At 45.8% G+C, this 11936-nt stretch overlaps 1 protein-coding gene across 1 annotated transcript; it reads left to right on the top strand.

Annotated features, from left to right (window-relative positions):
- Positions 1-423: 423 nt before the first annotated feature.
- On the top strand, positions 424-8885 carry LOC311310861 (macoilin-1; the record flags this gene model as incomplete). Its single annotated transcript, XM_084440443.1, has 11 exons — positions 424-506; positions 1637-1778; positions 2243-2369; positions 2691-2814; positions 3617-3795; positions 4374-4839; positions 5661-5819; positions 6597-6767; positions 7196-7322; positions 8366-8540; positions 8695-8885. The coding sequence occupies exons 1-11, from the start codon at positions 430-432 to the stop codon at positions 8883-8885; spliced, it is 1938 nt and encodes a 645-aa protein (XP_084296569.1). The 5' UTR covers positions 424-429.
- Between the last annotated feature and the right edge of the window lie 3051 nt (positions 8886-11936).

Here is an 11936-nt window from a genome sequence, read left to right as displayed (position 1 = left end):
CACGGCAAAACTCTGATTTTATCAGATGCGAATTGGTTGCCATTTGCCTAATATTCTGTGGAGAAAATTGCTAAAAGTGACTTTTCACCCCCAAAACAGACCATTGATTGAAATGACAACAGCTTATAGTGTCTACTCTACCCACATTATGCACGAGATATGAGCGGGTTCGTATTTCCTGCCCCATGGTTTCTTACAATCTTATTCTACGATATCTGGTTTATTCGAGCGTTTCAGCTCCGCTCCTCCTGTCTGGAGGTAACCCACTGACGCTGTGCGCATGCGCAATCAGGATTCACCATAGACGAGTAAAGAACAAATCCAAAAATATTGGCTATCAGGTTATTGTCGTCAACAATAAGATTTGTTTTTTCTTACACTGTTTTCCGCTCTTTGCGGTATCCGGACACAAGGAGAAGAAGCCATACGATGAAGAAACGTTATGTGGACGCCAGCAGGATACGCAAAATGAAAAAGATGAAATTTACAGAGAAAATATCTGAAAGGTAGACATGATTACCTAGATGCCATTGCTTTTATTGTTGAAAGGCCGTGCATCTCCATCACTCCTACCTGTCTTCCATTTGCTGTCGAAATGCTAGGCTATTTGTAGGCTGTATACAAAATGGTTTAAACTGCAATAAGATGCCACATACTCTAGATGAAGGGATGTGACGCTACCGCATTGTTTACAGAGCTGATTTAAGGTGTCTTAATCCACCAGGCCACTTCTCTGATATAATTGGGGACTAGTTAGTCATGTGTGTCCTGTTTTGTCCAAATGAGGATGGTCATACATGGTAGATTGCGCCATAGCCAATCCCTCATATCTAATTGTACATTAGCCTATTATTTATAGTTAGGCTATAGTGTTGCTATTTTTAGGACATAGGCCTATTGTCAATATTATTATTATTATTATTATGTTGTCGTTATTTGTGTTGCAATGTGGGCTATTGGTGGATGTTGTTTTCTACAGAGCCATTGGAAGCATGATGCTTACAGACAGCGTGTCTAGACGTGAAGCAGTTCGCTTCCCGAGACAAAGCACCATGTTGGGATGACGCGCAGCCAGCCATGCAACACATTTCTGCTGCTTTCAAAAGACTTTACAAAATGTAACACACGTGCGGATAAATAGCTTATTTGTTGCCATAGGCCAGTAATGTCAGAATAACAATTATTTGTCATAATCATCATACATGTTTTTCTCTCCCTTTTCTCGTATGAACTGAACCTAGGATTATTAGGTTTCCTTCCCTTGCAATTAATAGACTGAGCGCGTGCTGATTTGATAAGGTGACAAAATGAGCAGAAGATGAAAGGTTGTCATGGTTACCAAACAAAGAGGAGGATGATGCCCGTGCATGAGAGCGGAAACAAAGGAGTTGTTGAAAACAAAAGACAAAAAAAAAGCACAGCGAACACCATCATTTAACCACCAGATGTAAAATGTAGGCTTACACTTCATGAAAAAAAAGAAAGATGAACGACAAATCCCCCGCCATAAGCTAGCTAGCTAATATAGGCCTTCTCAATGCATTTTCTTTTCTTACACACATCATCACATTGTCTATATACACGGGCTATTTGCACTTCTGACATGATGCTGTTTTAATACATTTTTTTCTTGCAGCGCCTACACCTTTCTGAAGTTTATGATGGTGTGGACACTGGTGCTCTTGGCAGATTTCATTCTGGAATTTAGATTGGAGTACCTTTGGCCTTGCTGGCTGTTCTTTGGGAGTGTTTACACTACCTTCCACTGCCATGGACTGGTAAGGAGCCGCTCTGTTCATCCAGAGTCAAGTTATTTCCAAGCTGACAATGACAACTTGACATTGTAGTAGGCTGCTGTATCAAGATAGCTGAAAATAGTCTTGGAGGCTTCAGGCCTCATGCTTAAAGGTTTACTGACATGGCTTTCAAGTCTCATTAAAATCCAGAGAGATACGAAACACAGCAGATGTAGTTTAGAAGATCACTTAACATTTTCTAGTCTAATTTTTCTTCCCACACTAGGATTAAGATACAAACATGTCAAGAAATCATATTAGTGACGTTACATTATTACATTAATGTAGTTGCTCTGATCATGTGAGAAGCCCTTTAAATTGCTTTATAGGTTGCTACCAGATTATAGATGAAGTGTTTTAAGAGTGTTCCTGCTCTCTTTCAATGCAATAGCATCTTATTGCTTTGATCCAATCTGCCCCTGAATCAAACCACCCCTCTCTTGCAGGTTATCTGTGTTGTATTTGTTTGTGCAGCGTTTACGTTGGACATATTTTGTTTAATTTTTGTTCCCCTGCACTGGCTTTTCTTCGCCGCCAGCACCTACGTCCTATTCAATTACATATGGCACACAGGTGGGTATTACAACATGTTGTCCTGTTTGAAAGTGTTTAGAAGTGTCGGGTCAGACACAACCCTTTTTGGTTCCAAGCTGCACCTGTTTCAGTGGTTATATGGAAGGAAAGCTGTTTGGAGCCTGAAATGATTATATCTGATATAATAAAAATACACTTTTAAAAGGTCCTTCCTGGAAAAATATTTCAGAGTATCCCTTTTAGGGCCGAAATGATTCTACATTGCACTAATAATTCTAGAGTGTTCACAGCATTCACAGTACAGTGCATATTTAGACCTACCAACATGCCCTTGCTTATTGAACCTATGTTTGTTCTCAGAGAAAGGCATCTGCATGTCCACGTTGTCCCTGTGGATCGTGCTTGTATACACAGAGGCCTCGCTCCGACTCCGAGACCTGAAGAACGCCCACGCCAACCTGTCTCATCTCTTCGCTGCGCACTGGTGGGTCCCTCGAGCAGAACTCAAACCCGTTTGGTTTGTTACATCCTTACAATAACCAAGCTCACAACACAAAGAACTCTACATCACTTTGGATGGAGTCGTATTAAACCAATCTGTGTTAAAATGAATCAAAGTGTGTGATTTTCCTTGACTATTCATGTGTACAGTAGGTTTTGGATTTTGTGCGCTCACAGTAACGTGTTCTTCCCTCGTCTGTGCGTATAATCTGCTATTCCACGGTATTAGAGTTACACTATGACACATCAGTGTTTTTCACCAGAGCTGGGCTAAATAATGTTTGAAATTGTTGAAATGCTTGAGTCTGCTTGGAGGGTCACGTGGGTGGGACATTCGTTGGGGATTAGCCCATTTTGGGGGATTAGCCCACTAGTTCCATTGGTGCCACGGCCAGGCAAGAGTAATCATGTATTTTACATAGTTTCATAGAGAATTTCAGCGCTGGTCTGCTTGTCACAAAATCACAAATTGGAATAATCCCTCTTCCTTTTGTGGAACAAACGCACTACAGCTGCACAACTCAAACTATTACTATTGTTGAACAAGATGTGGATACAAAGTTGTTAGAGAGTAACGGCATTTCTACTCATTGGTGGGTAGTCCAGTAGAAAGAGCACAGTAGTCACTGGTTCAAGACTGGGCTGGTCGAGACACCTGACAATCATTGGTTGTGCCCTTGAGCAATTACCCTGATACTAGCTCAAAACATTGTAAGTCACTTTGGAGAAAAGCGTCTGCTAAATTACCCAAATGTAATTCTTTCTCTGTTTGCGTTGACCGCCAGCATCGGCTATCCAGTCGTCTATCTGGGCTTTGATGCCACCTGCTACTTCACCAGCATCTTTAAGCTTCGCACACAGAAAGCCGTGCAGAGCGAGAATGAGTTCCACATGCACCTCCTTCAACAGTCGCTGCCCCCCGGCCTGCAGCTGTACCCCAAGTCTGCCACCGAGGGAAATGGCAGTAAGTCAATCAATCAATCAATCAAAGCTTTATCTGTATAGCGCATTTCATACCCAGAGGAAACACAATGTGCTTTACAGAGAACAAGGGAGGAGGGCATACGACCCACTCTCTACATATTCCAGAGGGAAGCAAAAAAACAGTAATCACCCGGGGGCCAGATAAGTGAGCTGTAAAAATTCTTCCCTGACCCCTCTCAACAAGGCGATCGAGCAAGCTCCAGGAGTATGTTTGTCTACCGGCTAAGAACATTTATAAAGCAATACATTACATTAAATTACATTTCAGAGTAAGAGAGGCTAAAAAAGCATCATAGTAAGTAAGTGGAACGCATACGTACTAACATGGTCGTCCACACTTGATTCTCACTGAATGACAACGGTCTTTTTTGCAGCAATTGAATAGGTTATACATCCAGGTCACGGCTAGACACATTTGATGTAGAAAAACGTAGGGGTCATGGGGAAAATTAAAACGCTTGGCCTTTTTGTAGTTGTTACGACATAAAACCAAGACAAGTGAATCTATTATTTGTAATACTCTGTATTAACAGTGAAATATGGACTTTTGTGTTGCAGACTCAAAGTGGAGGAGCAAACCAGAGTCCAGCCAGTATCAGTGTCAGAGCGGCGCTGTGGTCAGTGACGAGAGACACACCGTGGACTGCCTCCAGATCCTCAGCCCGGAGCACGGGGCGGCCGTGGGGGCGGAGGAGACGAGGCCGGGGGACTCACACCCCCCGTCCGCCTCCTCCAGAAACAGCAGCAGTGAGCACAGAGACCCCGCTAGTGAAGGGGCCGGGGGCGCCGCCTCCTCAGTGACCCCCGAAAACCTACCTCAGGAGGAGCAGGGCAGCAAGGCCCCGCGGTCGGCCAAGAGCTGCTCTCCGAAAGAGCGGAGGACCCCCGCCAACCCCGCCCCTCTGCCCCCCGGCAGGGCGGACAGGAAGCAGAGGAACGGCTCCTCCAAAACAGTCTCCCCCAATCGGGACGCGACGGACAAGAACTCCTCAGCCGATCAGAATCATCACGTTGAGCAGATCAAGTAGGCCACTGTGGATTTGACTTTGTTTCATTGGCTCAATTAAATGTCCCTGTGTGTTCAGTACTCAAGCCTCTCTCTCTCTCTCTCTCTCTCTCTCTCCCTCTCCCCCTCTCTCTCTCCCCCTTCTCTCCCTCTCTCTCTCTCCCTCTCTGTCTCCCTCTCTCTCCCTCTCTCCTCTCCTTCTCTCTCTCTCCCTCTCCCCCCCTCTCTCTCTCACCCTCTCCCTCTCTGTCTCTCTCCCCCTCTCTCCTTCTCTGTCTCCCCCTCTCTCTCTCCCCCCTCCCTCTCTCTCTCTCTCTCTCTCTCCCTCTCCCCCTCTCTCTCTCCCCCTTCTCTCCCTCTCTCTCTCTCCCTCTCTGTCTCCCTCTCTCTCCCTCTCTCCTCTCCTTCTCTCTCTCTCTCCCTCCCCCTCTCTCTCCCCTCTCTCTCTCACCCTCTCCCTCTCTGTCTCTCTCTCTCTCCCCCTCTCTCTCCTTCTCTGTCTCCCCCTCTCTCTCTCTCCCCCCTCCCTCTCTCTCTCTCGCTCCCTCCCTCTCTCTCTCTCTCTCTCCCTCTCCCCCTCTCTCTCTCCCCCTTCTCTCCCTCTCTCTCTCTCCCTCTCTGTCTCCCTCTCTCTCCCTCTCTCCTCTCCTTCTCTCTCTCTCTCCCTCCCCCTCTCTCTCCCCTCTCTCTCTCACCCTCTCCCTCTCTGTCTCTCTCTCTCTCCCCCTCTCTCTCCCTCTCTGTCTCCCCCTCTCTCTCTCCCCCCTCCCTCTCTCTCTCCCTCCCTCTCTCTCTCCCTCCCTCCCTCCCTCCCTCCCTCCCTCTCTCTCTGTGTCCAGGCTGGAGCAGGAGTTCAGGAGGTTGAAGGCGGATCTCCAGGCCAGTAGGCAGGTGGAGCAGGAGCTGCGCAGCCACGTGTGTAACCTGACCAACAGTGAGCGCAGCCTAAGGCCCGAGGTGTCCCTGCTCAGACAGGCCAACGAGCTGCTCCAGAGCAGGTGAGTCAACCTGGAGCTCCGCTCCGTACACTTAAACCTGGAGCTCCGCTCCGTACACTAAAACCTGGAGCTCCGCTCCGTACACTAAAACCTGGAGCTCCGCTCCGTACACTAAAACCTGGAGCTCCGCTCCGTACACTAAAACCTGGAGCTCCGCTCCGTACACTAAAACCTGGAGCTCCGCTCCGTACACTAAAACCTGGAGCTCCGCTCCGTACACTAAAACCTGGAGCTCCGCTCCGTACACTAAAACCTGGAGCTCCGCTCCGTACACTAAAACCTGGAGCTCCGCTCCGTACACTAAAACCTGGAGCTCCGCTCCGTACACTAAAACCTGGAGCTCCGCTCCGTACACTGCTTTAGACTGTACACCGGGGCGGCTGTAGCGGTAGAGCGGGTCGTTCAGTGATCAAAGGGTCAGCGGTTCGAATCCCAGCTCCGACTGTCCACATGTCGAAGTGTTCTTGAGCAAGACACCTAACCCCAGATTGCTCCCAATGAGCAGGTTAGCACCTTGCATGGCAGCTACCGCCATTAGTGTGTGAATGGGTGAATGAGAGGCCATTGTAAAGCGCTTTGAGTGCTGCTAAGGTGGAAAAGCGCTATATAAGTGCAGTCCATTTACACCGGTATCATATGACTTTCGGGATTATTGTTTTTTGGGGGGTTTTGCCAAGACATATAAATAACCTTAACATCAAATAAGAATTCTCCCCATTATGAGACATGTAGGATAAGATATGCTACTAATGCTTTCACTTTGTGTGTGTATGTCAGGATTCTGTGTGTGACCAAGACAAAGCAGAAGGACAAGCAGACCAGCGCGGTTCTGGAGAAGAAGACCAGGTCCGAGACCGAGGCCCGGCTCTCCGTGGAGAAACAGCTGGCTGAGCTTCAGGCCCAGAAGATGGAGGAGGCGGCCAGTTCTGCTCGTAACCTGCCCAACAGGTACTCTAGCTTAGACACACCCACTGACTCATGGGCCTCCATCTGTTGGGAAATTGACAAGATAATTTGCCTTATAATAGAGACAAGCTCAAAATGTTGCCTCATTTCATTAAGTCAGTGTCATTCTCTGCTGTGCATTATTTTGCTTATCCATTAAGGCCTCTTCCAAAAAAACTTTATTGACAATAACAAAATACAGTACTTGGGGAATAAAATGCCAGTATTTCAGTATTTTTAATGGTGTAGGCACCCATTTATTTATCAATAGACCAATTTCAAGGTAACCTAAAATGTAATAAATGTTTGATCACTTGTACTACTGATGTATGACATGTAATGTTTCTTTCTGTGTGAACTGTCCACCTCACCCCAAAAGCAGTCCTCTTCTCTCTGTTCAAAGCCTGTATTCTCTCCGTCTTCTATACCAGGCAGGAACACGCTGAGAGCCTAATGTTAAGGAAAAAAACTAAAGAACTAGAGACAGAATACAAACAACTACAGCTGGAGTGTCAAGGGAAAGAGAGTTGCGTAATAGCTCTAGAGAAAGACGTGGAGGTATTTCTGTTCAACTCTTTCACGCGACTGGACTCTGAGAATGCACGTGTTGAGTGTGTGGATATGATGTGTGCACCAGTCGTGCAGTGATGTTCAAGTGGTACTGCCTTGTCTGCAGTTCTGGATATGCAGTTGTGTAGATGTACGATTTTCGTTGTGTCCCTTATGTGTGTAATTATTTGAGTATGCCGTCTGTGGATTTCATTTAAGGGAACCCCATTGGTGACAGTGGTTTAGAATGTGTTTGCATTTTTGTGTCGGCCTGAAGTCAACATAAAGATGGTTCTTTGTCGTTGCATCAATCTGTATGGTGTCAGTTGTATTTGTTTTACATCAAGTACACAGTGCGATGTGCAGTATTGTTGTTGTGTGGTATCTTCTTTCACTGTGGTGTCGTCTGCTCCGTGATGCATGCAGAATGGGGAACCAAGTCTTTCATAAAACACTGCTTTCACTAAGGAAGTCCTTATATCATGAGAGAATTTCCTCTGAAAGTCTTGCTCCACCTCCCATCCCCCTCAAGAGACAATACTAATGACACAAAGAATCATCTTCTGGGATCATTTCAATAACTGCATTTCAATAATGCGGTGTTCATTGTTTTTAAGCGGTGCAGCTGCCTCTGTATGTGACACGTGTGAGATTTAGACCAATCAGGAGTAGCCAATACCATCACACACCAGCAGAGGGCAGTAGAGATTGCTCATAAACCTGCACCGCTTAATTCACCACCTGGGTGTGATATTTTTTTAATGGCTGGCCATCCACCAATCAATCCACCATCACTGTTGGAGTAGTGTTTGTATGCGGCGCTTTGGTTCCCAAACTGGAAAAATTCTAATCATTTCAATGAAGTTATTACAATCGTACCCACGCAAAAAACAAACAAAATAGAAACAAAGAAAACAAACAATAGAAAAATACACAGTTAAAGTTTGGGGAACCAAAGCCTAACCCACTGATCGCCCCGCCAGTGTTTGCCGGTTGTACAATCTGTGCTTCTCCTGTCCTGCTGTTCTGAGTGTCTCTGTCCCTGGTCCCAGGCTCTGGGGAGGTACCGCAGTGTGGAGCAGGAGGCGGAGGTGCTTCTGTCCGCCCTCTCCGCCCTCCAGGACAAGGCTCAACATCTGGAGTACAACCTGAGCGCTGAGACCCGCATCAAACTGGACCTGTTCTCCGCCCTGGGGGACGCCCGTAGGCAGCTGGAGATAGCACAAGGTCCTCCCGCCTCCCGCCTGGCGCGCCAAAACATCTCTCTATTCATCTGTGCATCTGGGAACAGTTTGGATAAAACGATACACAGATGTTTGTCTGATCCTACTGTGCGTCTCCCTCGGCTCCATGTCTCACCGTTCCTCTGCTTGTCTTCCAGGGAGAGTGGTGAAGCAGGACAAGGAGATCGGAGAGATGAAACAGAAGATCGCCGAGGTCATGGCGGTCAGTCCGGGCATGTCGTACATGACCCCGCGCCCAGCGGTGCCGCAGTATCTCACCAAGTTCCTCAACTCTGAGCGCTACATGCTCAACCCACGAGCGCTCATGTACCAATGTTTGAAGAAATGAACCCCCCCCGCCCCCATCGCCGCCCCCATTGGCTTTTTTCAGGCTCACGTTGGGCAATACTCTGGGCAGTTCTCTGACTCCGCAGGACTCACAGGACGGCACACAAAGACTTCACTGATGATGTCACCGAGTTCCACCGCGTCTCGTCTTGCGGCTACCCATGGGCCTTACTAGTGGTTCGCACAAAAGATGAAACCCTCCAAAAAACCGATGGTTTGGAAACAATGCATTTGGCTGCAATACTGGTGCTAAATTCAAGAGACATGCATTCGGATGTTATTGGCTTTCCGATGCAGAATCATGGCTGTATGTAACTATGATGTTGGTGTGTTTTGGGTTGAGCAACATTGTGTTGAACTTGATGAACATGAGCTACAGACAGAGCTCACTGACAGTCATGTTGTGTTCCGTTTCTTTTGGTATTCACTGGCTTTAGGTTTGAAAAGCAACTTTTTATTCGACTTATGTTAGTGGACAAACCCTTGGCTTAGTCCGTCAAGCCTAGGGTCTTCTGGGCCGTCGTTCTGGACCGCCACAAAAGAGCCACTACCCCGTGTACCTGTCATTTACAGTGATCTAAGAGGTTCCTGTGGTGTTTTAATAAGCGTTAAATGTGTCCATAGTACAGTGGTTGATAGATGGGGAGGCGTTGTGAATAACATGGGCATCAAAAGTCATTGAGTGCACCAAAAATACTGGATGTGCAGAATTTGAGAATTTCTCATAAATTGATTATTTGTGCCTATATACATTACTTTCAAAATTGGAAGTAAATTCTATTTAATGTACGACAGTAATGTGTTTGACTTGAAGTGCTATGTACTGTTTTTGTAGTCTTTTTTAACTCTCACACGATGTAAAGAAATGGATAACACCCTGAGTTGTTTACAAACTACAGGACGTACATGAATTAGATGTTGCCACTTTGGTATCTTTTTGTTTTAGATTCAGTGTTTACAGAATGTTTTATATTACAAATATTTTTTAAGCTTGATGTTATTTTCACATGAAAATTAACTGCATTAATTTTGTAAGTGAATGTGTTTGTCGGCATGAATTCTGTGTGCATTAATACAATTCCTATTTCTTTGAGCACAATTTGTGAGTAGTGCAGTATATGAACACGCTATCACTATGGTTACAAGGGCTACACCAGTGACTTTCCTCCTACACGCTATCACTATGGTTACAAGGGCTACACCAGTGACTTTCCTCCTGCAAGTCTTGATGAAACAGCTATTAAATAATTCCAACCAATCATCTGCACGTTGCCCCAACATTTTTAAAAAAATTGGCAATTCCGGCAAATGCCTTTTTCATCCAGAGAACACTTCTCATGTCCTGGGTCTCAGACAGAAAAACACAACGCAAAGAGCCTCAGGTGTCATTTTTATTTCAGGAAGTGTCGTTTATAAAAACAACTAAAGCAGGTGGAGGTGTTGCACGTGCAGATACAGTACATGATCAGCATATTTACAGTATAAAAGATGGATACACACATGCTATGCAGCCACACAATACCAGCCTATGCAGACAAGTGACTGTGTACAGACCACACCTCACACACACACCCCTCCCCTCAACACGTAGTGAGTCTACCCATCGTTAACAAGACCACAGCTCACACACACACCCCTCCCCTCAACACGTAGTGAGTCTACCCATCGTTAACAAGACCACAGCTCACACACACACCCCTCCCCTCAACACGTAGTGAGTCTACCCACCGTTAACAAGACCACAGCTCACACACACACCCCTCCCCTCAACACGTAGTGAGTCTACCCATCGTTAACAAGACCACAGCTCACACACACACCCCTCCCCTCAACACGTAGTGAGTCTACCCATCGTTAACAAGTCCGAGGCCAAAGTACAGCATTATCAAATAGAAACAACAGAACAAGAAGTCAAAAGTAGTGCAAACTAGCAGTGATATTTATCTGCATATTTTGGAGAAAGAGGGTGGTCAAAGTATGCCTTCCCTATTCTGCCTCAAACAAGCAGAGTTATCAGTGAATGATCAGTCACAGCGTTCCTACCCTCTCATGAGCACTTTGCTTCCCTTCATGAAGAGAAGAATCCATCTTTACCGCCGAAAAACAGTACTAAGAATTATTGGGAATGTTGAATTTCCACTGTTTATCAAGCATTTATGATGCTCAGAGCATTAATGCACTATATTTACACAAATTCACTCCTAGGAGCACAGGCCGATACTCCCAGGATTATTATTTAAGGGGTTCCTATATAACCTCTCTGAACTGAAATGGCACTAAAAGTAAAAATCCATATATATATATATATATATAACAGATAACACATGATAACCTACTTGTGAAACATTACAACTGGAATCAGACCATAGTGAAGGGACAAATGCCCTTACACTGAAAACGCACACAGTAGAGATTCAAAAAGATATAAAGCAAAACTAAAAGCATACATTCACAAAAAGAACCAACCGGCCTTCATAATGCAAGTGAAACACACCGATGAGAGACCATGCAAATAAATAAATAACAGTTAGAGTCACAATGTTCGAACTGCGATCATCGTTCGTTCCTATGCAGTAGCTAAGATGGATTGGGGTGTCCTGCTTAAATAGCTTGTTATGGATTGATCAGATATACAGTACAAGTGAAGCAGTGGAAAGCAGAGCTTTAATGTTCTTTAATGTGCATCCCAGCAGCCCAGCATCTTGCATCGTGTCCTAACTACACGCGACGCGAGCGAGCGTCAGCGACAAAATGCGTTCCATTGCTTTGTTTCCTATTGTTATGTCCTAACTGGGCGCGAGCGATGTTTTAACTGCCCTTCTGACGCTCGCCCTGTTCCTATTTTCCTCCTGTCGCTCGCGTTGACAGGCGTCTGTCTTCAGTTGGGAATATAGACACATGACGTAACAGAACAGGACATTTAACGGTGTCAGTTAGGACAGCAAGCATGCGATGTGGCGTTGTGTTGCTCGCGTCGCAAGCAGTTAGGACACGGTGTAACGTCTCGAGGAGCCTTGCTCTCGTTCCCCATCACAACCAGACACCTCGCACA

Source organism: Borostomias antarcticus (genome assembly GCF_949987555.1).
Source record: "Borostomias antarcticus genome assembly, chromosome: 6".
NCBI lineage: Eukaryota > Metazoa > Chordata > Actinopteri > Stomiiformes > Stomiidae > Borostomias > Borostomias antarcticus.
Note: the sequence above shows the minus strand (reverse complement) of the source record. Positions and strands in the feature narration are given on the sequence as shown.